The sequence below is a fragment of the Polypterus senegalus genome, chromosome 1, assembly GCF_016835505.1.
Source record: "Polypterus senegalus isolate Bchr_013 chromosome 1, ASM1683550v1, whole genome shotgun sequence".
Classification (NCBI taxonomy): domain Eukaryota; kingdom Metazoa; phylum Chordata; class Cladistia; order Polypteriformes; family Polypteridae; genus Polypterus; species Polypterus senegalus.
Genome location: NC_053154.1, coordinates 41,372,396 through 41,398,259, shown reverse-complemented (window position 1 = coordinate 41,398,259; position 25,864 = coordinate 41,372,396). Strand labels below are relative to the sequence as shown.

General features: G+C 40.8%; 1 protein-coding gene across 4 annotated transcripts in view; it reads left to right on the top strand.

Moving 5' to 3' along the window:
• chl1b (cell adhesion molecule L1-like b) overlaps positions 1-25,864 on the top strand; it is a 150,906-nt gene that overhangs the window by 109,681 nt on the left and 15,361 nt on the right. For all 4 annotated transcript variants that reach the window (XM_039747883.1, XM_039747860.1, XM_039747876.1 and 1 more), the window contains 8 exons: positions 1,385-1,550; positions 8,433-8,557; positions 9,124-9,225; positions 13,091-13,288; positions 15,182-15,252; positions 17,143-17,365; positions 18,491-18,606; positions 23,907-24,111. In XM_039747883.1, the coding sequence (XP_039603817.1) occupies positions 1,385-1,550; positions 8,433-8,557; positions 9,124-9,225; positions 13,091-13,288; positions 15,182-15,252; positions 17,143-17,365; positions 18,491-18,606; positions 23,907-24,111 (1,206 nt within the window). The remainder of the gene's footprint in view (positions 1-1,384; positions 1,551-8,432; positions 8,558-9,123; positions 9,226-13,090; positions 13,289-15,181; positions 15,253-17,142; positions 17,366-18,490; positions 18,607-23,906; positions 24,112-25,864) is intronic.

The following is a 25,864-nucleotide window of genomic DNA, read 5'->3' as shown; positions in this document are numbered from 1 at the left end:
TTATGTAAGTAAGCTGTAAGGAATGAGCCTGCCAAATTTCAGCCTTCTACCTACACAGGAACTTGGAGAATTAGTGATGAGTCAGTGAGTCAGTCAGTCAGTGAGGGCCTTGCCTTTTATTAGTATAGATTATTAGTAGTAGTAGTAGTATGTGTATAGTCCTATTTCATTCATTTATGTAATGTTGCTTTTTATTGTTTTTGACTATGACTTTATATATTATGTTGCTCGTGTATGAAGCAAAATCCCTTTGGAATATCTATCTATATATAGTGCCTTTTATATCTATCTATCTATCTATCTATCTATCTATCTATCTATCTATCTATCTATCTATCTATCTATCTATCTATCTATCTATCTATCTCTTTTGTAAGTCACTTTGCTTAAAAACGTCTGCTAAGCAAACAAATGTAAAATGTAAATGTACACGTAAATGTTGTGTGTGGCGCTTATGTAAGGATCACATTTCCTCCTTCAAAGTTCATCTGTCATGAGACTCAAATCCGTTCATATGCAACTCTCTAAATTGCAGTTAGATCTTTTTCTTACTAACTGGGCACCAACAATTACTTTGTTTTCAAGGTTATTTAGCTTTTTACCAACACTTTAAACACAATGTATGTGTTAACCTTGTTATCTCACAAAAGATGATCCTCAGACAGGCTCAGCTTGCACTAACAAAGCGTAACATTGTCAGACTCTGTTCAATTTGTGGTCATGAGGGCCCAGGGCCTTTCATGGCAGCATCAGACACAGAGGTGCCAGCCCATTATAGAGCCCACTAACACACACTGGCCCAATTTGGAGACAGCCATTAACCTAATATGCATGTCACTGTGATGAAAACCGGAGAAACATCCATTCAAATGTGAGGAGAACATACAAACCCCTCACAGACAATCACCAGGGTAGGATTTGAAAACAGGACACTGGGTACATGAGACAGTAGCACTAATATCTGCACCATCTTGCACTAAATTTGTTAAAAGAGAAAGTATATTAAAAATGTACCAGTGCAATAATCCTAAAGCCACATCTATTGTCTCAATTTCTGCTGGTTCCTTCCTCTTCAGAAGCATCATACTCTCATTGTTTTTGGGAACTGGCATATTAAATCATTTTGTTGACTAGGCATCACTGTAATGATCCATTTGTTAATTTTCTCATCCACATAGCCTGTACAGGGTAATGGGAACCAGCACTGGACATTATGTTACTCCATCTCAGGGTGCCTTCACAAACATGCACTGTAATCGGGTCAGTATTGAGGTGCCAGTTAACCTAACCTGCACATCTTTGAGATGTTTTTGAGGAAACCCTGAATATCCCATAAAACTTTAATGATCCACTTGCTTTCATTGTTTTTGGTTGTGCTCCACAGATGCTACAAAGATAACACAGTCACCAGAAGATGTTGCAGTTCCAAGAGGAAGCTCGGCTGAATTAATGTGCCAGATAAAGACTGATTCAGCATTCATATATGACATGCATATTTCATGGAGACACAACAACAAAGAGATTTTCTTTAATTACACAAATGGCAGCAGGTAGGTGTGTTTGTCCATATACTGTACATCTTAAGTGTGTGGTCTGGTCAGAAATGCTGAAAGTGCTAAATAAAGTAGGGCATTTGGTTAACATCTACGTCAGTGTTGTGTGGAAGGCAGCAACAGGGCATTGAGACTGCCAGGCTGTCATGGTGGTTCTCATTTTAAAATGCAGTGAAAGAGCATGTGTTCCTTCTACTAAAGAGTCAGACTCTTCAGACTGGGCACTGCCATGGAGGCCCTACTGAAACAAAGAAGCAAATATGGCCATGGAACTGAATGTTTGACCTTGCATGGCTGTTTATCCTGCCAACACGTGACTTGGACTCTTGGAGAAGATTTATAATTACACACCCCATGGCATCTTGTAGAAGGTGCTTGAAGGGGCCACTGCTGAGGGCTATTTAGTCCAAATATTTGCAGACAGAGAGTTGTGTTTGTTTATTTGTGTTAGGACTGTGACTTTGTCTTATTATAGTATATTAAATACTAGCAAAATACCCGTGCTTCGCAGCAGAGAAGTAGTGTGTTAAAGAAGTTATGAAAAAGAAAAGGAAACATTTTAAAAATAACGTAACATGATTGTCAATGTAATTGTTTTGTTAATATTATGAGTGTTGTTGTCATATATATATATATATGTATATATTGTGAACGATAGGGGGCGCTCTCGCTCCCTTGAACCCCTGTCCACGACTCCAGACACCAGGTAAAAGTCCAATTGTTGACTTTATTTTGTTGCCACAGTGCACAAAGCTCACTCTTCACCACAATACTCATTAAATACACACAATAATTCAATAAACAATCATCCAGCTCCCAGACGCGTTACCACCCTTTCACCCAGCTCAGCTCGCCGTCTGGGAGCTCCCACAGTCCTTTTATAATCCCTGACCCGGAAGTGTTCTCAATCCCCAGTCCATGTGATCCTCAGTCACTTCCGGGTCAGGTAAAAATTCTTTTCTTCACCCCGGAAGCCCGTCGCTCTTCCTATGACGAGCTTCCGGGTCATAGGGCACAAATGAGTCCTCGGTCCTCCCTGCAGCACCCTCTTGCGGCCCCTGAGGTATCCAGCAGGGCTGAGAATAAAAACTACATCGTCCATGATTCCCTGCTGGTCTTCAGGGCACCCCCATACTGCAGGGAGGGCTTCATCTGTCGGCCTGGGGGTATTGGCCGGGATGATAAGCCGGCCAAATATCACTATATATGTATATATATATATATATATATATACACACACACACACACACATATAAACATATATACATATACATATATGCATATAAACATATCTACATATACACATATCTACACATACACATACTGTATCTATATATATATATATACAGTATACACATCTACATATATCTACATATATACACATATCAACATATTTACACACATACATATACATATATACATACATACAGATAAATATACATATATATACACACATACACATACATATATTGTGGACTGGGACCCGGACACAGGCAGACGGACAACATGGTTCCACCACACACCGTTTATTTACAATTTTAACGTGCACTACAAACCCCAGTGCCTCCAGCACTGCTTCCCCCAATGTCCAGGCCACACAGTTTCTCTGTCTTTCTCCTGGTCGCCTCTAGTCATCCCTCCAGCTCCGTCCTCTTCCACCCAACTTCTGCCGATGACTGGAGGGAGGCAGCCCCTTAAGTAGGAACCCGGATCGGCTCCAGCTGCTTCCCGGCACTCCCCTTTGGACACACCCCTGTGTGGCGGAAGTGCCGGCTGTGCACCCGGAAGCCGTCCGGGTGTCTCCTGTCTTCTTCCACCCCGGCACTTCCTGGTGTGGCTGAAGTGCTCGGCTCCAGGGTTCCTCAGGCACCGGGCGCCGCCTGGCGGTGGCCACGGGCCCCTACACGGTTGGGCTTCCAAGCCCTCTACCCCAATACAACCCAATGGCCCCCAATACAACCAGGGCGATTGCCCCCTTGCGGTCTGGAGGAGGCACAAGCCCTCCTCCGGTCCTCCTGGGCATCCTGGCTGGGCTCCAGCCCCGGCCTGGGTACCACACGGGATATTCCGGCACCAGGGCGCCGCCTGGCGGTGGCCACGGGTCCCTACAGGGCTTGGCTTCCAAGCCCTGTACCCGAGGTCCCCAACATAACCAGGACGGACGCCCCCTCGCGGTCTGGAGGAGGCACAAGCCCTCCTCCGGTCCTCCTGGACCACAATATATATACACAGACACATATATACATATATATACAGATCTACATATATACAGTATACATATCTACATATATATATACACATACATACATATATATATCTACATATATATATCTATATATACACATACATACATACATACATATATATCTACATATATATATACTGTATATAGCAAAATCCCCGCGCTTCGCAGCGACAAAGAACTGATTTTAAATTTTTATTAAGAAGAAAAGAAAACCTTTTTAAACTGAAGGAAAATATACCAATAACTATCTGTTAAGAATCTCTTTGTATACCACATTGTCAGTTCAGCAGTCCGGTTGTGATATGACCAAGCTGTGCACTGAGATTACTTTTGAGAATGCAACGTATAGTTTTGTCCAGGAGGAAAGCAATGTTGCCTCAAATCAATGGCAACCTTTTGTAGGGTCTGTCCCTGAGACTTATTAATTGTCATCGCGAAGCAGAGCCTTACTGGAAATTTGAGGCATTTGAATTGAAATGGGAGATCAGAGGGTGTAACAGGGAAACGAGGAGTACATTCAGAGTGTTGCGCTCTGCTGTTTTTTTGTGTAGCTGCGTTCACACAGCTTCTCCGCTGCTTTATAAACGAACGCCATATAAGGCAGTCGTTTCTCCTTGCTTTGCGGTTCTGTACTGTTTTATTGTTCGTTTATTACAATTCTTATAGTTATTGTGTAGCTATTCGAGACTTACTTTACTGTTCAGGTACCCATTTCCTTTATTTAATCCGCGCTTGTACGTTATTTTTTGTTCGTTTATTACGATTATAGATATTTATTGATTCCCTTCTTTAGCTGACTGCCTGGTCATATAAGACGCTCTGCTGGTTTTTTGTGAAGGAGCCTTTACACCGCTGTTTTATAAACGAACGACATATAAGGCCATCACCTTGTCAATTGTGTAATGCATTTTTTGAACAGGTTTGATGCATGGAAGTGATCACTCGTACTGTGTTCAGTCAGTTCATGTGAGCTGCTCTCTTGTGTGATGTTGCGATGTCCATGGATTTATTTAATGTTAGCTAAGACCCGGCATTTAAAAGTTTCTGGCTGCATTCCGGTTGTAATATGATGAAGCTGCGCGATCTCACTCTTGAGAATGCAACGAATAGTTGTCCAGGAGAAAAGCAATCTTGCCTGAAATCAATGGCATCGTTTTGTAGGGTCTGTCCCTGAGACTCATTACTTGTCATCACGCAGCAGAGCCCTTCTGGAAATTGGAGGCATCTGAATTGAAATGGGAGATCAGAGGGTATAAAGGGGATGCGAGGAATACATTGAGTGTGGAGAAACTCTAGAGACAGCGTGTGTATTAACTTGTGGATTTTTCTGTGAGTAAGACCACGTTAGCTGTGGAGCTCAATTCGGAGCATATTCTTTTCCTACCTTGTCAATTGTGTAATGTGTTTTTTGAACAGTTTTGTTGCATGGAAGTGATCAATCGTACTGCGTTCAGTCAGTTCACGTGAGCTGCTCTCTTGTGTGATGTTGCAATGTCCACGGCTTTATTTAATGTTAGCTAAGACCCGGCACTTAAAAGTTTCTCGCTACAGCAATTTTAACTCCTTTACAAAGTGATCCAAAGTCTCGTTTATACCTCGTGTCTTCTCATTAAACTTGTATCTCGCGAATAAAGTATTCAGCGTTTTTCTTCTGCGCTCTTTGGGAGCTCTTCCTTCTTTTCTACGTACTGCGGTCAGAGTCAGTTCACGTGATTAAGTGGGAGGCGTGATGATGTCACACGCAGCTCCGCCCCCCACAGCCATCGAGCTAACGTCCATTACAGTATATGGAGAAAAATAGGTTCCAGTTGTGACCGTTACTCGTAGAATTTGGAAATGAAAACCTGCCCAACTTTTGTAAGTAAGCTGTAAGGAATGAGCCAGCCAAATTTCAGCCTTCTACCCACACAGGAAGTTGGAGAATTAGTGATGAGTCAGTGAGGGCTTTGCCTTTTATTAGTATAGATTTCATTTTTTCTAAAGTTTGTGATCCCCCTGTTCTTCCTGTATTCACTGTTTATGTACATAACTATATCCTGATTCTTTTCACTATAATCATTTTTAGGGCCCTCAGGTGTGATCTGATCAGGCCTACAGATATCATCAATTAGCATCAGTTCTCTGTTGAGACGTTTGCTAATTTGCCTAACTTTTGTTGTTCAGCTCCAAGTTCTGCTTTCATATTTATTGTAAAGTTTTTGTTGATCTTTCAACAATTCTCATATTGCTGTTTTTGGCTATGTTACTTGTTTCTGTCATCAAATGGAGTGACAAACATGGCAAAAGGATGTGAGGCCTGCAAAGGCAGCTACTAAACCAGGCCAGGACCATTACTAGCCATCCCAGTAGAAACCCATGCAGTCCAGCTCACTCCAACTGCTAACTGCAGGCCTTGACCCAGCTAGGCCCAAAAATGAAAAAAAAAAACTGAAAAAGAAAAAGTTAAAATCTAAAAATGCCCTGAGAGAGGGAGAACCACAGAAAAACTCTAGCTTGTGACCCAAAAGGCAACAGAAATCCTTTATAAATGAAAAATATTTATTCAAGCAAAAAAAATAATAAAAGGAGTTGAAAGAGCAGAAGAGAGGTGCCTAAAATTGGGATACTGAGGGGAAAGAAAAACAAGACACCAAGGCAGGACCAGAATCCAAAGACAGTACAAAAATAGTCAGAAAAAACAGAAATATCCAAAAACAAAATTTACACACATAGCAAAAAGTCTTCAATGAAAACACTGCCAGATCTTCACTCCTCTGGTCTTGGGCTCAGTAGTGGTGATGTCAAGGTGGCCTCTCTTCCTGGGGAACCATCTATAAAGGACATGGAATATTGGCACAAGTAAAGAGGCAGCACCTAGAAAATGAATAAAATAGAAAATAATAGTAATAATAATCATAATAAAAGAAAATACATCAAATTTGAAAAATAAAAATTTAAAAACAAAATAGCCACAGCATATATAAATGTACTTAGTATTTAACTTGGGTTATTTTTAGAAATCCATTTTTGCTCTTTAATTTTTAATATTTGTTTTGTAGTTGTTTGATTTAATAAATATTAAATACAGCTTGATTTGTTTTTTTGACCCTGTGGATTTCCTTTGAAAATATTTTTCTTTAATGTAGGCCAAAAGCTGTTTGTTGAGGTTATGCTCAGGCTCATTTTCACTTCTGTGCCATCTTTGGAGCCTTTGGGCATAGCCTTTCATTTAGAAGTCTTAGTTGAGCTTCTTGGTCCTGGAAATCATCACAATTTATGTTTGATCCCGTCTGCCATAAAGCTTAAAAAGAGAGCAGGCTTTAAAAAAACACAAGCTGGACCTGCCCTCCATCACAGGTCTACAATAGAAGGGTAGGCCTCACAAACTCAGGCAGCCTGGTCCCAAACTTAACAGGCTGTCTTATGACCTGTACAGGCCCAAAAGTGAGGCAAAGGCTTGAAAGTCGTAAATATCAAAGGGAGAGAGGGATGAACTGTAAGAAATGCTCCGGTCCAAGAAAACTGAAGAAAGTTTCTTTAATATTTAAATTTGTACTGAGTCAATTCGAAAAGTATTGTACAAAAAATAACCAAGGTCGGTGTTCAAATGGGGAACCAAATAGCTTAACTAATTAACTAAATTAACTAATTTACATTGTTAAAGCTTAAGAATCACTGCAAGTTACATTTTACAATCTGAGACACAAACTTGCTTAATTAAACCTCACCATTTTAAATGCAGACCTCACTTTTCAGACATCGGTTAACCATTAGCTTGCATTATATAAAGTACAGCAATTTTTCATTTTGCTGTGTTAGATTTTCTATCTATCTATCTATCTATCTATCTATCTATCTATCTATCTATCTATCTATCTATCTGTCTGTCTGTCTGTCTGTCTGTCTGTCTATCTACAAACAGTTTCAGGTGCCTTTACACTTTCCAGCAGGAAGATTTTATTTGACGGTCTGGATATGATCTTGAGGCTGTACAGTATATTAAATTTTCCCTTTTTATTTTAGAGAACCTGAGAATTATTATGCTTTCTAAATTGCAGGCAAATCCAAGAAATACTGTGGTTGAGTCATTTTCCATGCATTCTTTAATGCGATCACAGACATCTCTTTTTTAAACTGATGTATCTCAATGCTTTTTGTGCACATCTAATAGGGTGGAGTGGTGGCTCTGAGGCTCAGGATCTGTGCTGGTTTCTAGGAGGTCACTGCCAAAAGAGATCCTACTCTGCTGGGCTCTTGAGTAAGGCCCTTAATGTGCATTTGCTTCAGGGGTCCCGTATAATGGCTGACCCTGTGCTCTAACTCCAAGGGGTATGCAAAAATGAAGAAATTCCTAATGCAAGAAAGTGTATAAGGCACAATCAAAAAACACTAGACCTAAATACTGTATATGTACCCAGAATTCATTCGTTCAAGACCTTTAAGTTCAGCAAATAAATAACAATTACAGATTTAAATTTGTAGAAATATGTCATGTTTAAGTTTCTACCTTGCAGAGAATATGTTAACTTCTTTTCACAATCAACAAAACGTAATAAATATCTGCCCATGACTGTACCTAAATTTACTTTGTGTTTAAAATGATAGTATCACAGTCTCCAGAAACTTAACAGCATCCTGTCCTTCATCATTTTTAGATTTTTTCTTGATGATAGCACATTACAAATAGTTAATGTGAGCGTGGAAGACCAGGGGTTGTACACGTGTGTAGCGAGGAGCCCTTTAGATGAAGCATCGGCGACAGCAAAGCTTACAGTGCTGGGTAAGTGCGGCTGTGTGTATTCAGTGGGTCAAAGTTCTAATCACTGATTCCATATTTATGAATTGTTGCTTATTATACAAGCTAGAATAGGCCTGACTATGTATGTCATTTCTCTGGGAGGAGTTTTTGTTTTTTAGTGAGTAAGAGTATGGTGTATATATTAAATAGCATCCATTTAACATAAAAGACAAGCTGTGAATGGCATGAAATACAGCATCAGATTAGTTGTCTTTGAGATCACAATGTTAGCGTCTTTGTTCCTTCCTTATTTTTGGTACATTTTGGTACATTTTCTGCTTCTGTTGGCTGGTGAGTGAGTTATCTGTTAATCTAGACTTTACGTAGCCAGTGTGCCTTTGAAAGGCAACATTCTTTCTTTGTCTTCCTCACTCACAAATCCCCTGAATGTAAAAAAGTGAGTTCAGAGATTAGATGGTTGAAGTCGCCAGGTGATCAAAGAGCATGATCCTTTGATTATTTTTGGCTTCTTGTATCTCAGTACCTGAGCTCAGTCATAACCTGTAATTTTTAAGACAATAATGTTGTATTGTGCTGCTTTATTTCAGATGTGCCTGATCCACCAACAGACCTGGAGGTGTCTGCAGCAAACAGCAGCAGTGTGACCCTGAGGTGGACTCCTCAAGACAGCCATAACAGCCCAATAACTGGTAAATGCACTCTCTACCCCTAGACAAGTAAAGGAGCAAATTATTATTTTATACCATTTATTTTAAGCAATGTTCATAAAATATTCCTTACAAGGCTAAACACATTTACAAATGCATTATTGTTACATTTAACCCACCACCACACACATTTTGAAGGTACAGAAGGAATCCAAAGTGCCTAAAATGAGCTCACACACACAAAGGGAGATAATGAAGCTGTATACAGGGAGCAATGGGGGGGCAGGAGTGTAATCAGGACATAGGCTGCTGGATATAAGAAAAGATAAGAGACAAAATGAATTTCCTTTAAATTAGCATTCTTAGTATACTAAAAAAAAGTGTGGTAGTGTTTAAGGCTAAATTGCCCACCACGACCTGGTCATTCTGGCCCCCTAATCATCCTCCATCTCTAATCAGCTAACTGTCTCTCACCCCCGTCACCATTTATTAACTAAAGTGTGGTGAGCTTACTGGCACAAAATTGCTGCCGTCACATCATCCGGGTGCGTGCTGCATGTTAGTGGTGGTTGAAGTGGCTCCCCACTCACTATGAAAAGCACCTTAACTAGTGTGGAAAGTGCTATAAAAATGTAATGAATTATTATTATTAGAATTAAGGAACAAAATTAGAAGTCAAATATTTTGTGTGATATCATTGGCTCCACAGGAATTTCCACTTAGCAGGTATACAGGTGAGCAAAGACATTTTAGTTTGTTACGACTGCAGTGAGCACTTAGCTTGTGCTTCTAGGTGTGTGCCGATGTCGAAAAGTGAAATGGCAACAGCAAAGGGGCAACAATCAAAGAAGTGTGGCCTGATCTCTGGAGTAGACTGATAGATGAACCAGGAAACTCATTTATTTAATGTATTGCATTGGGCTATGCATCTGCACTCAGTGAACAATGCTATGCAAAAATAAAAATAAACTGAAATTACAGTATAAGCAAGAGGGCAGAACTCGGAGGCACTGGGTCCAAAATGGACATCAGTTGGCACTGTTGCTGAAGGTAGGTGCCTAGACTACATGGGCAAATTAATAATAATAATAATAGCCCTGTGCTGGCTGGGATTGGCTCCAGCAGACTCCCGTGACCCTGTGTTAGGATATAGCGGGTTGGAAAATGACTGACTGACTGACTAATAATAATTCTTCACATTTATATAGTGATTTTCTACTCAAAGTGCTTTACATAGTGAGCAGGGAGCGATTTCAGACGTCACTAATGTGTAGCATCCACCTGGATGATGTAATGGCAGCCAGTTTTGCACCAGTACACTCTCCACATATTAGCTATTAAGTGGTGAAGAGGTGAGAGATAGATAGGCACAGGGGATGACTAGTGGGCCAGAATAACAAGGCTGTAGAGGGAATTTTAGCCAGGACATCGGGATACACCTTACACTTTCTGGAGGATGCCCAGGGATCTTTAATGACCACAGAGAGTTCGGGCCACGATTGTATGTTTTATCCGAAAATGTCATTTTTACAGCACAGTGTCCCCATCACTGCACTGCGGAATTGAGACCCACATTCAGACCACAAGGTAAGCATCCCCTGCTGGCTTCACCAACACCTCTTCCTGCAGCACCCCAAGCTTTTCCTTAATGGTCTTCCACCCAAGTACTGGCAGGGCCTGAACTTGCTTAGCTTCGGGTTGATGACCTCATCTGATTAAATGCCAGATTCCAACAAATGCTTGTTTCTTTTACAGTTTTTTTTTTTTTTCAAAAATGAACACTTCATTTTTACAATGGTTCTTTTCATTATGTTATAATAGTAGGTTGACTGTGGACTCCCATAAATGTACGTGTGTGTCTAAAATAAAAAATACCATCCACTGAATCCAAAGCTTTGTAACCTTAACATTGAAGATTTTGTTTTTATAGAATACTGATGGATGGGTGTGACTGTTGTACTACCTTTGATTGGGAGGCAAATATAATTCAAAATATATTAACAAACTGTTAGTGTTTACATTTGTTTCATACACATTGAATGCTGAACCATTTATTACCAGGATGTTGCAGTATAGGTCTATACATATATGATAAATAATGAACTCTATCTGCGGTGGGCTGGTGTCCTGCCCAGGGTTTGTTTCCTGCCTTGTGCCCTGTGTTGGCTGGGTTTGGCTCCAGCAGACCCCCGTGACCCTGTAGTTAGGATATAGCAGGTTGGATAATGAATGGATGGATGGCTGAACTCTATCAAAACTCATAAAAATAATGTATTGGAAAGCAACATTTTTAGAAGAAACTGTTAATTACTATATTTTCACTAGTAACATATCTAAAAATCTCTATTTGAATTAAAGTCTTAGAAACATATCACCTAGCAGAGTGCCAGCCTAGAAAAACGTGTGCCGCAAACTTAATGCATTTCTTTGCACAGTCTGTGTTTGTTACACGCAACACATTGGGTAGTTGGTGATTCTTTGCTGTCACTGGGTAGCAGAATGTCCATGTACTGTTCTGATAAGTCAGTTTCCTTATGATGAGGAAATGCCTTCATAAGTGTCAGAACCTACAACTTCCACATCATCCGATTGATTATCACTATCTTGATCACTGTGATTATCATAAAATAGTCATTATGCAACAAATCTACTTGTTTCAAAACCTCAGCAGCTTTACACTGTTTTCTCAACAACATAACTACAGATTAACTATCTATAGCACTTATTTTCCACAAGCTGCTGCCACCAAAAAACAAAAATTCTACAGCTATCCACAAGATGGCGGCACTACAGCAGGCAATTGAGATGCGGCAGCAAAGCTCACCAGCATGCTGGCTGTGTCTGCAGTATAGTGGCTGTGTACTGAGGTACAAGTTCACTCATATGTTGTGTTTTGATAGGCTTAGTGAGATATGACTTAACTTTAATGTATTAAGCAGTAAGAAAATGTCTGCCTCAAAACAAATCACATAATCTGTTATCACTCTAAATATGAGAATACACTGTCTATCTCAGTAAGCGATTTTGTAAAACAACGATGAGAGTTTCTATATCATGAAAAATGACATATGATCTTTTTAAGGAAGTAAAAGAATGGTTAATGCAATTCTAATGATCCTTCAAATTTGTATTTATTTATTTATTTATTTTTTTATTTTTTTATTTATCTGTTAATTTATTTATTTATCTGTTTATTTATATTTATAAATAAGAGAACAGTTACCGTATATACTCTTGTATAATTTGGGTCTTGAAACCAGAAAAATCGATCATAAAATCAGACAACGACTTATACGTCCATTCCAAAATTTCAAAAGTTAATTTTTTTTTTTTACATCTTCTTGTTTCCTCCAATCTCACATCAGTTTCTCAGACACATCACATTTTGTTGCAGCAGCGCAGTTACCAATTTCTTTCACCATTTCAACGACTTTTAATTTAAAACCAGCTTCATATTTTCTTCTGATCGAACGCTCCATCGTAGATAAGGGATGCTCTTACGATAAAGGTGTATGAGAATATTAGATACACAAAACAGTGCAAATGTCGCTTCAGAATAGTTTGGGTATTACCGTGTGGTCACATAGGCACAATACATAGGGAAAAAAAGGCAGTGTGCTCCGTGATTACTCTCTTAGTTGGGCGTTAGCGTATCATAATCTCTTGGACTAATAGTGTGAGTTCTCCGCATTCGACATATACAATCGACATTATAAAATACCAGAAATTACACAGTAAAATCAAGCCCCAACTTATCCGCGAGAGAAGTTAAACGTATTATATACGGTATTATAAATCTGATGATCTATCAAATTTGTAATCATTTATTTATTTTTATAGGTATAGTTAATGTAAAGCTGATGATCCTTCCATTTTTTATTTGTTTTTGATCATTTCTTTTACCAAGAGTACATCATTGAATATGAGGAAGACAGATGGAATCCAAACAAATGGTTTCAATTGCTAAGAGTTTCTGGCAATGACAGCTCAGTAGCTGTGAGGATGAATGGACATTTAGAATATCAATTCCGCGTGTCTGCAGTTAATAAAATTGGAAGAAGCGAATCCAGCAAGCCATCAAAAAGGTACAGAACACCCCCAACAGGTTAGTGTGATTCTTTCTTCACTTGTTCCTTCTCTTCATTTGATATACAGTGAGCACTATCACAAAGTTCTTTGCTTGTTATGTTAGGATATAGCAGGTTGGATAATGGATGGATGGATGGATGTTTGACAAATGGGAGTACGGGCAATAATGTGGGCCAGCACACTTAATCGAAAGAATTCTCCTGGACCGTCTCTATCAATGTCCCCATATGCATTTCTCTTCTCAGCTCTTGGCAGATTTAATTCTCTTTACCTGTCAAGTTCCAAGATGCACTTGGTTGCTCACCTCTGCACAGCTTTTAGTGCTGCTGTGTCTTTTATCTCTCAAGTTGAAGAAGAAGGGCACACAACACCCTAGATGTTCTTCTTCAAGTCTTATCTGATCTAGCCAGACATTTCCAGCCATGGCGGGAAACATAAACAGCTATCTTTCGTAATTTCATAGTGTGTTGCATTTCATTCTCTGGATGTCCATATTAAGTTCCTAACTTCATGCTTTTCCGGTCGGATGAGGTGTGGATACTCCCAGGTATATCAAAGCATGTGAAAGTCCACTTTTCTTTTACTATAACTATAAGCAAGGCAAGGCCAGGCCAGAAGGTCTCAGATATTGCTTCAGAGACTGTTAAGCAGTACATGTTTTATTTACAAACAGAAATTCGAAGAGACATCCAAAACAAAAACCAATGTCAATGTCAATTTATTCATATAGCACATTTAAAACAACATAGGAATGCTGTGGCCAAAGTGCTTTACAATAAAAGAATAAAAGAAAACAAACAAATAGAAATAAAATATATGAACATAAATAAAATAAATAATAAATAGAAGTAATGTTACATAATCACAACGAGGAAACCATTAGTAGTACTGAAGGTCACAGAATGCAAGTGAATAGAAATGAGTCTTTAAGCTCGTTTTGAATTGTAGACAACTTTTTTATATGATGAGGTAAAGAGTTCCACAGGAGGGGAGCAGCAGCTGTAAAAGCCCCGTCTGCCCCTCTTAGTTTGACACTTGGTATGAGGGACGACAAGAGACAACTGACCAGAAGATCTAAGCACTCTGGATGGCTGGTGTAAAGCACACAATTCAGATAAATAGTTAGGAGCAAGCCCATGTAAAGATTTAAAAACTAGCAACAAGATTTTAAAATAAATTCGAAAACTGACAGGTAGCCAGTGTAAAGAAGCAACTATTGGAGAAGCAGAATCAGACTTTCTTGCCCCAACCAGAAAGCAAGCGGCAGCATTCTGGACCAACTGTAACCTGCGTATCACGGATTTGCTAATCCCAGAATACAGCGAGTTGCAGTAATCAAGGTGAGAAAAGATAAAAGCACGAGTAGCTTTCTCAAGAACCAGCATGACTAATATTGAGAACGCAGGGAGTGAAAGGTGCAATGTGGTGCCATCATTTCTGAACTCTGCTCTGACCTGGTGACTCCGAGCCTGGGTGACAGATACTGACTTATTGCTTTTGTCGTGTGAGCAAAGTTAGCTGGCTTTCAGCACTTTCAACTTGTTGTGCCACCTATAACAAAAGTTTTTATTTTATGAATTTCTTTGTAATGTATCTTGGGGAAAGATGATCTTTGGAGAACAAACTTTAGCTTTGGGTGCCTGCAGGATCACCCTGTGTTTTGAGGAAGTAGGCAAGGGGATTTGGTAATGGAAATCAGTAAAAGACAAATCCAAATCACCACATGTAGGGGCTTCTGAGAATGTTCTTCAGTTTCTCTTACTATGGCGGCCTCTGTCTGCTGGCTAAACTGATTTCCTTCTTGGCTGAGGTTAAGTACGATAAGCACAAGACATTGAGGAGTTAAACTATTGGTGTGAAATACATTACTATGTTTAACTACTACTTTAAAAATGTCTTTACTTTACAGCACCATTTAAAAATCCTGAAAATATCAAAACTGAGGCACTGTCACCTAATGAAATGATCGTTAAATGGGAGGTAAGCAAATGTCACCTATTGCATTTATTTTTTGATTTGTTCCCTGCCTCTGTTGCTTATTTCTTTGCAGTTTGACAGATGATTGAATTGATGTTTAGTTGAATTATTATTACCTGCACTTTTATGATAATATGGTGGCACAGTGGGTGGCCCTGCTACTGCACAGATCCCACAGATCTCAGGTTTGAACCCCACATCCAGGCACTGTCTGTGTGACGTTCTCACTACGTCTGTGTTGGTTTTTCTCCAAGTCCTCCAGTTTGACTTCTGCATCTTATTGACTTACATTTTAAGCTAATTTTCAATTGTCCATGTGTGATTGTGGATGTGTGTGTGAGTTTCTGCCACAATAGCCCAGGACCCCTTTCGGTTTTAGTTCCTGCTTTGCCCCCCAATGCTTTCAGGATAAGCCCTCCATTGGATTAGGCGAGTTTGAGAATGCTGTGTATATTTTTGTATAAGCGTATATTTAATTTGTTTGTATTGCATACGTTTGTCCTGTTGGAACCCGAAGTGTTTGTATAGCTCACCATCTGCCATGGCCTCGATTCAATTGACATTACCTTCTTTAAAAATTCACTGTTCTACATGAAATGTTTTACATTTGTCAAGTCCAAACTCCATGTGCATGTTTTGTGAATATCTTTCAATTATTTCTAGTAATGGTTGTAATGGTTTGTTTGTTTCTGAATATAACTTTATGCCATCCATATAGAACAGATGTGATAGGGCATGTTGTTGGCGTTAGTTTTTGACTTTTTTGTATCCATACTGTGTGTTGTTTAATGTTGGATAGTGGGCTGAGAGTGAGACAAACCAGAGAATACTAAGAGAGTCTCCGTGGAAGATCCCTCATCTCGTTTGTATTTGTATGTGTTGTTGATACGTACAGTAAATGTAGTGCTGTTCTTCAGTGTCGCATTAGCGTTTGTAGGCAGTGTAGGAGTACAGGCCATATCTTATGTAAGTGTGGGACACGGTCAAATGCTTTTTTGGTGTCTATCAGTCCTGTGTGTAGGTTGCAGTATTTTTTGTATGCCTATCAGTGCCGACCTTCTCCAAATTGGGGTCCTAAGCGGAATCTTCTTGGGCCTTCCCATTTCTAAACATAGCTGCAAGTGCTGCTTCTTCATGCATTCATTTTGTATTTGTTTTTCTTTTGTTATTTACTTTTCTGCGCTCCTGAATGGTGTTGACTTGAAACCATCTCTCTGCTCATGGCTGTCAACGACATTAATTTGAAACAGCAATAACCCCAATAGAGTCAAGCTGCGGACCTCTGGAGCTTTGCTCCGATGAGGAGGTTGTCGCTTTACATTATACTTCAGTGATGTTACGCGATACAACCAGGTACACTATAGCTAAGAACAGGATTGTGGGAGGAGTTATCTGTCTCAGGTTAAATAAACCAAACGACAAAAATGTGCAATCCAATTGGCTGTCCATTGAACCTTCTGAACCATGGAAGTCTGCAAAGTGCCAGCAGCCCCTGGCCCTCACATCAGTCCTCTGATCATGGGCTCCAATCACAGTGCCTGCTCTGCGTATAGGAAGGGACGCTGTGTGGCCTGCTGGAACGTCACAGTCTATCAAGAGCTGTTTCTTGCAATCCTTGTGTTGCCTTTTGCAGCCTTTTTGTTGTTCAGTAAGTATATTGTAGAGCGTAAGCAGGCAGGTGATACTGTTGTACTTTTTGACATGCGTGGTGTCTTTAGACTTGGGTTTCATGTATGTGGTGCCTTCTGAAGTGTCTCTTGTGGGCTGTGTATAATGGATGTCAGTTTGTCTGCTAGTGCCAAGTGAAGAGTGGGGCAGCTCTTATACTATTATTATTTTTATTCCTAATGGCACCCCTTTGCCTTACTAAAGTTGTGAATATCTTTTCTTCAGCTTTTAAGCCCTTTAGAATACAATGGTCCAGGTCTGGAGTACAAAGTGAGTTGGAGACGTAGGGGGACTGAAGAAAACTGGAATGAACAAATTGTAAAGAACTATCCCTTCTTTATAAAGAATACACCGACCTTTGTGCCGTATGAAATAAAAGTTCAGGCAATAAATCAGTATGGTGGTGCTCCTCAGCCAGAAGCCATTGTTGGATACTCAGCTGAGGATTGTAAGTATAAGTAGCCACAAATTTTTTTTGCATTTTGGTAAGAAATACATTTTTAGCCTGTATCATCTGCAATATGTCAATAGTTGTTCTTGCTATAAATGATGTGAATTTCATATAAAGTAAATAACTAATGAGGGCAGCACGGAGGCGCAGTGCTGCTGCCTCGCAGTAGGGAGACCTGGGTTTGCTTCCCGGGTCCTCCCTGCGTGGAGTTTGCATGTTCTCCCCGTGTCTGCCTGGATTTCCTCCAGGTGCTCCGGTTTCCTCCCACAGTCCAAAGACATGCAGGTTAGGTGCAGTGGTGATCCTACGTTGTTCCTAGTGTGTGCTGGGTGTGTGTGTGTGTGTGTGCCCTGCGGTGGGATGGCACCCTGCCTGGGATTTGATCCTGCCTTGTGCCGACTCGGAATTGGCTCCAGCAGACCCTCGTTACCCTGTGTTAGGATATAGCGGGTTGGATAATGACTGACTGGCTAAATAACTAATGTGATGTTACATTGAGCAGCATGCCATTGCACTCAGCGCACATGCCTTACTGACTTCTGGAGTGTGGGTTCAACTCCTGGCCTTGTCCACAGCTCTTTGAGTACTCTGGTTTGAGTGTGTGAGGCTGACTAGCAAGTCCACATTGGTGTGGTAGGAGTGAGCATGGTTATCTATCTATCTATCTATCTATCTATCTATCTATCTATCTATCTATCTATCTATCTATCTATCTATCTATCTATCTATCTATCTATCTATCTATCTATCTATCTATCTATCCTGGCCATGGCCCTGACTGTGTGCAGTTTGCATGCTCTTGCTGTTTCCTGTTGCATTACCACAAGTATGAGTGAGTGTATGAGAGCAGCGTGTCTGAGTTGGCCCCGTGATGGACTGCTAACAAGCCCAGTGCTCCTTCTGGACTTGTGTCTGAGTCCTACCTCCTTACAGCCCTGTAGTTTAAAAAGCAGCAGGTTGATACTGAATGGGTGGATGGAGTTAATCATTTTGTGAGAATTGTCTTTGTTTGATTGTTTTCAGTGTTTTATTTATTCAGAACAACGGAGTGGAAGTAAATCATGTCTGATTCCTTTCCACAGCTGCCTTCCTTTTTAATCTCTAAATGTATTTTAATTGCAGTTCCAGTGGTGGCTCCTAAGAATGTAAGTGTTGAGATCCTGAACAGTACGCTGATTAAAGTTCATTGGTCTAGAATTCCTCAAGACAAAGTGAATGGAATTCTCAGAGGATATCAGGTAAACATTCTTCATATGTCACTAAGGCAATGAAATTGAATAGCCTATGCATACAGTAAATCTGTTGAAATTTTATTTAAGGTCTTAGTTCAAACTAAATATTTGTCAGGCTTGTCTTGTGTAAATCATATTTTAAATCTTAAACTGAACTGAAAACTACATACGACAGGAGAATTTGTAATCTGGGTAGGTGCTTTCTATATTAAGGATTTAAAAACTGTATCCAGCAGGGGGCATTAGCTCCCTTGTTGGAATAAGTTCTTTTGTAATTGCAGCATGTTACATAAACCGAAACTATATAGATATGATGTTAAAAGGCGATACCCCTCCCTTAGTGATACGGCGGTAAGAAATCAATAGCTTAGCTTTCGTTAATGACAGCTTACGCTGCATAACAGACAAAGGAAGCCAATGACAAGATCCCAGTTCGGGAGTCGGGGCCCAATGCATAGAGTCTGCCATTTTCATTGCTGCATTGGAAGGATATTCCAGATCGGATGACGTTATCTCCCATCTGTCTGTTGGATTCAAAGGTGTGCCGGGCAATGTTCCAAGGCTTTATGCTCTTACTTCATGTGCAGGCCACCACTTAGGTGAATTATGCAATTCCAAACAAGGCAAAGAGGATACAGTTTCATGCTGAGTTTGACAGACAAAGGTAGTATACAACAGTCCTCAGTCTGACTGCCCATTTCGCAGTTGTCCCTAACTGTGTAACTGTAAACTTTAAGCCAGAGACTTGTAGATCATCTAATTAGTGTTGCCATCAGGGAAAAAAGGTAGTGTTTCTTTCCAATGAAGAGGCGTATCTGTGAAAATGAAAATATTCCAAAAATGTTGGCGTGGTGCACATGCAGGGGAGGTTAGAAATAATGGAAGTACAAAAATTTGAAAGTCTCAAAAAAAGGATAGTAAAGATCGCATTAGCGCAAACAAATGGAAATTATTACTCAGTGAAATAACGGAACAGAGAAAAGAGATTGAATATATCGTTCAGATTTAAACTTTCAGTCAGAGACTTGTAGATCATCTAATTCTTGTTGCCAGCGAGAATTAAAAGATTCCAAAAACGTTGGCGCAGTATGAAGTCCTGTGAGATGGAGACTTTTAACATGGGATTCTTTCAAGTCACGCCCTACTTACAACTATTTTCAAACGGGACCACGGTCATCTAACCTCAGTCGTATGAATGCTTTTGGCAGACACACTTCCTGCGCTCTCAGCTCATAAATTTTATCAGGACAATAATTCTATATGATCTAGATGACAAGTCAATGACAAAGTGAAGAAGAAAGAGCATGGACAAACATTTCAAAAAGTTGTTTTATTTATTAGAGAGAAAGAAACGATATTCACTCACAGGTAGATATACGTTGCATTGTCACGATGTTAAGTCCAACACGGAATCAAAATTCAATGCGATCTTGAAGAAAAGTTAATTCCAAATATTGTTTGTACTAAAGTTTTAAAGTAAAAGTGAAAATAATACACATGTAACAATTGCCATGAAAATACCAATCCCTTTAAATTGTATATCCGGTAAACCAAACCCAGGGGTAGGCCAGCGAAGCGAGCAGGGGACAGAGCCCCCTAGTATTACATTAGAATAAACAACACAGTGGCATCTTCAGAATTTCCTACATGACCTCAGTTCTTTCAGTTTTGTACCAAAATAACTCCTGCTCTGCCTCGACGAAACCCCTCAAAAGTGATGAATTCTTTTCAAAAAAAATAATTTATGCTAGTTTAAGTTTGTTCTGTTATGTAACATTTAAAAATATTTTTGATAGCAATGAATGAGTTTTAAAAATACTAACTCACTCTTCCACTCATTAGGAGTACTAGGGTGTTGTATTGTGTTAGTCATTATGGATGTAGTGAGAAGTCAAACAAAATGAGACCTTTTATTAGATTACTAAAAAGATTACAAAATGTAAACTTTCAAGGTGGCTCAGACCCCTTCTTCAGGTAAGATGTAAAACATATGAAAGTTAGTACTCAGTTTTATTGATAATTATCACCTTCCCCTGTGGCTCTGCCCACACAGACGTGAAACAGGACAGTCAGGAGGGACCCACAAAGCTCTCTAATCTTGACGTCACTCTTCCCTCTCCCGTTGGCCCACAGCCTCTGTCTCGGATTAGCGCAAATATATCACTCCTGCAAGTAAACTGTGATTCTTAGCATAATGAGAGAAGTCGCAAAATCATCCGGAATGTTCAAGCAAATTATAGAAAAAAACCCGATCTAAATCCGTTAAGTAGTTCTCTCATTCACTAACTAAGCCCTGCTGCTTTAAAACAGACAGAGGATCCCAGAAGGTGGGACATGTGTGCAAATTGTTTGCTTCAACTTGCAAGGCTTAATTTACTTTAATTGTTGCAGAACATCTGTAGACCGACCGGTCTACATGTGTTTTGTGGACTTGGAAAAGGCATTCGACCGTGTCCCTCGGGGAATCCTGTGGGGGGTGCTCCGGGAGTATGGGGTAACGGACCCCCTGATAAGAACTGTTCGGTCTCTGTACAACTGGTGTCAGAGCTTGGTCCGCATTGCCAGCAGTAAGTCAAGCCCGTTTCCAGTGAGAATTGGACTCCGCCAGGGCTGCCCTTTGTCACCGATTCTGTTCATAACTTTTATGGACAGAATTTCTAGGTGCAGCCAGGGTGTTGAAGGGGTCCGGTTTGGTGGACTCAGGATTGGGTCACTGCTTTTTGCAGATGATGTTGTCCTGTTTGCTTCATCAGGCCGTGATCTTCAGCTCTCTCTGGATCGGTTCGCAGCTGAGTGTGAAGCGGCTGGGATGAGAATCAGCACCTCCAAATCCGAGAGCATAGTCCTCAGCCGGAAAAGGGTGGAGTGCCCTCTCAGGGTTGGGGGAGAGATCCTGCCCCAAGTGGAGGAGTTCAAGTATCTCGGGGTCTTGTTCACGAGTGAGGGAAGATTGGAGCGTGAGATCGACAGGCGGATCGGTGCGGCATCCTCAGTGATGCGGGCTCTGCATCGGTCTGTCGTGGTGAAAAAGGAGCTGAGCCGTAAGGCAAAGCTCTCAATTTACCAGTCGATCTACGCTCCTACCCTCACCTATGGTCATGAGCTGTGGGTAGTGACCGAAAGAACGAGATCGTGAATACAAGCAGCTGAAATGAGTTTCCTCCGCAGGGTGTCTGGGCTTTCCCTTAAAGATAGGGTGAGAAGCTCAGTCATCCGGGAGGGGCTCAGAGTAGAGCCGCTGCTCCTCCGCATTGAGAGGAGTCAGATGAGGTGGCTTGGGCATCTGATCAGGATGCCTCTTGGACGCCTCCCTGGTGAGGTGTTCGGCACGCCCAACCGGGAGGAGGCCCCGGGAAGACCCAGGACACGCTGGAGGGACTATGTCTCCCGGCTGGCCTGGGAACGCCTTGGGATTCTCCCAGAAGAGCTGGAAGAAGTGGCCGGGGAGAGGGAAGTCTGGGCCTCTCTGCTTAAGCTGCTACCCCCGCGACCCGACCTCGGATAAGCGGAAGAGGATGGATGGATAGATGGAGAACATCTGTAGGTTGGAACCTATTAGTTGTTCCATTAAAAAGAGGCCCATTTGTAATATTCTGAAATTTCCTTTTTTCAGTTTTTGCAAACCTAAACTTAAAATTTAAACCTCTGGCAGTTTACTGCTTACCTTTTCACCATTTTAGGTCATACATTGCATTTCAACTGATTAAATGTAAAGGAAAACTTGGAAGAACTGAGGTGTTCTAAAATGTTTGACCAGTAGTGCAAGTTATCCAAAGCTTACGTTTTTACTTTGCCAGCGATTACAGCTTCAAGCCGTTTGGTAAATCTCTACATGCTTTGCACACCTGGACTTGGGCAATTTATCTCATTCTTCCTGGCAGATCCTTTCAAGCTCTAGCATACTGTATGGGAATTGTCTGTAATCTGCCATCTTCAAGGCTCTCCACGGATATTTAATGGGGGTTTAAGTCTGGGCTTTGACTGGGTCAGACTTGTCCTAAAGCCACTCCAGGATTGTCTTTGCTTAATGCTTTGGGTCATTGTCATGGTGAACGGTGACCTGTTACCTCATTCTGAGATTGTGTGCACTCTGGAGCAAGTTTTCTTCAAGGACTTCTCTGTATTTGCCCAGTCTCCCTTTCCCTGCCAATGAGAAGCACCCCCATAGCATAATAGTGCCACCACTATGCTTCACTGTAGAGCTGGTATTAGGCAGGTGATGAGCAGTGCCTGCATTCACCAGACATAGTGCTTGGAGTTCTACCCAAAGAGTTCAGGTTTTGTCTCATTAGACCAGAGAATCTTTCTCCTCATGCTCTCAGAGTCCTTTAAATGCTGTGGGAGATAGCCACTTTACCATAAATGCCTGATCGATGGAGTGCTGCTCAGATGGTCGTTTTTTCAACAGGTTCTCCCTTTTCAGCAGAGGATATCTGAAGCTCTGTTAGAGTGACTATTGGGTTTTTAATCACCTCCCTGACACAAAGGTCCTTCTTACCCGGTGTCACAAGAACGACAAAGAGTCATTGGAAAGGTTTGGGGCAGACACCAGTATAATATTTCCTGGTTGCAGAATTGATCAAAAAGAACAGACATGTTCACATGACTGAGTCACAAACAGAACTGATTTGCTGCCTTAACATGGTGGCCTTATAATGCAAGTAGAGGAAGTGAAGTCATTGGCTGCCCCGGAACTGGGTGGGATTTCCCAAGAATGGTCTGTAAGGAATTGAGAGAGAGAGAATTAGTGCACCCTGCCGCCCCCTGGTCAAGCATGGAATTACTCTTATTCAGGATCTTTAGTTGTCTCCTAATCGCACATGTGTGACACCAGTTACTCAGTTTGGCTGGATGGGCAAATCTATGAGGAGTCCCGGTGGTTTCAAACTTCTTCCATTTCACAGTTATTGAGGCCAATGTCATCCTGGGAACATTCAAATCTTTACAAAAGGTTCTCTCCCGTTGCTTTGATCCATGCTTCACCCCAGTTTTATTGCAGAGGTCTACAGTGAGTACCTTGTACTTCATGGCTTGGTTTTTGTTCTGACATGCAATGTGAATTTTGGGGACTTTTATGCACAGGTTTGTTCCTTTCTAAACAATGTCCAATCAATTCAGTTTGTCACAGGTGGGCGCCAATCAGGTTCTCCATCTAAGGAGCATTAAAGCAAATAGGATGAACCTGAGCACAATTGGGAGTGTCACAGCAAAGGATCAGAATACTTACATTAATGAGAGATTTCACTTTTTGATTTGTAACATATTTCTGAAAACACATCAATCTATCTAGTGTGTTTTCTTCACAGATAAACTGGTGGAGGTTAAGAAATCTACTGGAAGAAAAAAAGAGTCATGGTGAAAAATATACTCTGACATTTTCCGGTGACAGGGACCATGGGCTGGTTCCAGGACTGAAGCCTTTCTCAGAATACACTCTCACTGTTATGGCGTTCAATGGGAAAGGCAATGGACCAGGAAGTTCTTCTGTAACATTTAAAACTCCTGAAGGAGGTAATCACATTCAAACCTTACTTTCACTTTAGTGGTTCATTCATATACTGTATTTGTGAAATACAATTTCATAACAAAAAGTTTTATAATGTGTTTATTTCATTCAAAATTAGACTTTTAATGTAAAAAAGGTACAGTATAACATTCTTATCCAGTTCAGAGTTGCAGGACTAAACAAAATGTACTTTCATTAAAATCTCAAGGGCACAGCTGAGCCTAAACACAATTTACTTCAATTCAAAGGAAAACAAAAATCAGCATCATAGGAAGCCAGAGGTCATCCCAGTAGCATCAAGCTGCCGTTAAGCATATGCATATTTTAAAGGCACTGTATTATGTCTGAAAATGCAGTAGTGTAGCTTTTTACAGAGAATATGCCATCTTACTATATAATAAAGCACTAAGGTCTGTATGTGTCCTGTCCCTCAGAGCAATCTGATTGGTCAGTTTGGGTTTGGTGTGATTGGTCAGTTTAGCTTTGGAAAGAGAAACTGTGAGTGTGAGTCACACAAGGAGGTGTAGAGGCACACTGAGAGTCACTTTCAAAGATGAGGAGTATAAAAGCTGGCAGGAGGTGAGCAAAGAGTCTGAGAAATGTACTTTACGTGAACACGCTTGACAGAGGAAGCACCCAGAAAAAGAGGTTCAGACACACAAGGATTAGAGAAGAAAGGCACTGATTGAACATGTGGACAAGAGATATCAAATATTTTTACATTTATTCGATTGCCTGTCTTTGACACGAAATGTGGCTAGTAAAATGTAAAATAGCACATGTCACATAACATAACATGACAAAACATTCTTAACTCTTTGAGGGCTGAATATTTTTTCCAAAAAAACAGTTTCTGAAAAGCAATGGTTTCACACAGAAATCAATATAAAACGTCTGTTGCTGCATGCTGTTGCAGTCAGTTTGACAAGAATGTGTGGCAGGCTTGCTGCCAAGCTGTCTTCACGTGGCTGAGGCAGCAGCAGCAGCGATCACGGTTTCTACCTCTTATCATCGTTAAGTGGCACTCCTCCCTAGCGAACATTGCCGTAGGCGTATCAGCTACATGAACCTGTTGAGCACCATGATTAGCTGGGGACCAGTCAACTGAAGCTGGAACCTCCCATTCGTTTTCGATCACTTGTATCAAAATCAGAGTCCGACAAGTCATAGTCCAGTTCAGAGATAATAGGCCAAACGTCGTCCACGCAGTAGTTTGCTTTATGCATTCACTTTGATCTCTTGCTAGATGTCAGTGCCATTTTTGCTGTTGTTTGTGCCTTACTACTCACACAAGCGCAGGAAATCTTGGTCAAACCAATGAAGCTAACTTTCCTTCTAGCAAGAATCCAGCTAAAGCATGACAGTTGGTTTTGTCACAGGTTATAGTAGATTACCATCGTCAACTCCTCCTTTTGACAAAGTCGATATCAGCCCTGAAAGAGTTAAACCTGTTTAAAGTCGCAGAGGGCCACAGCCTACCCTGGAAGCATTGGACTGACTGAAGGAGGCAACAAAGCCTAAACAGAGCGCCAGTCTGTCACAAGGCCCACATTGGCACACTCACATACACCCGATTTAGAGCTGTTAGATAACCAAACATACAGATATCCTTGGGATTGTGGGAGCAACTGAGGAAAACCTACATGGTGGAGACATGACATCTCCAACAGCAAACCATAGGACTCAAAGTCAGGAAGTTGGATCCACGATAGGGCACAGTGTGTAAGTCATATTGGCCTTATGTTAGCTTCCTTAAAT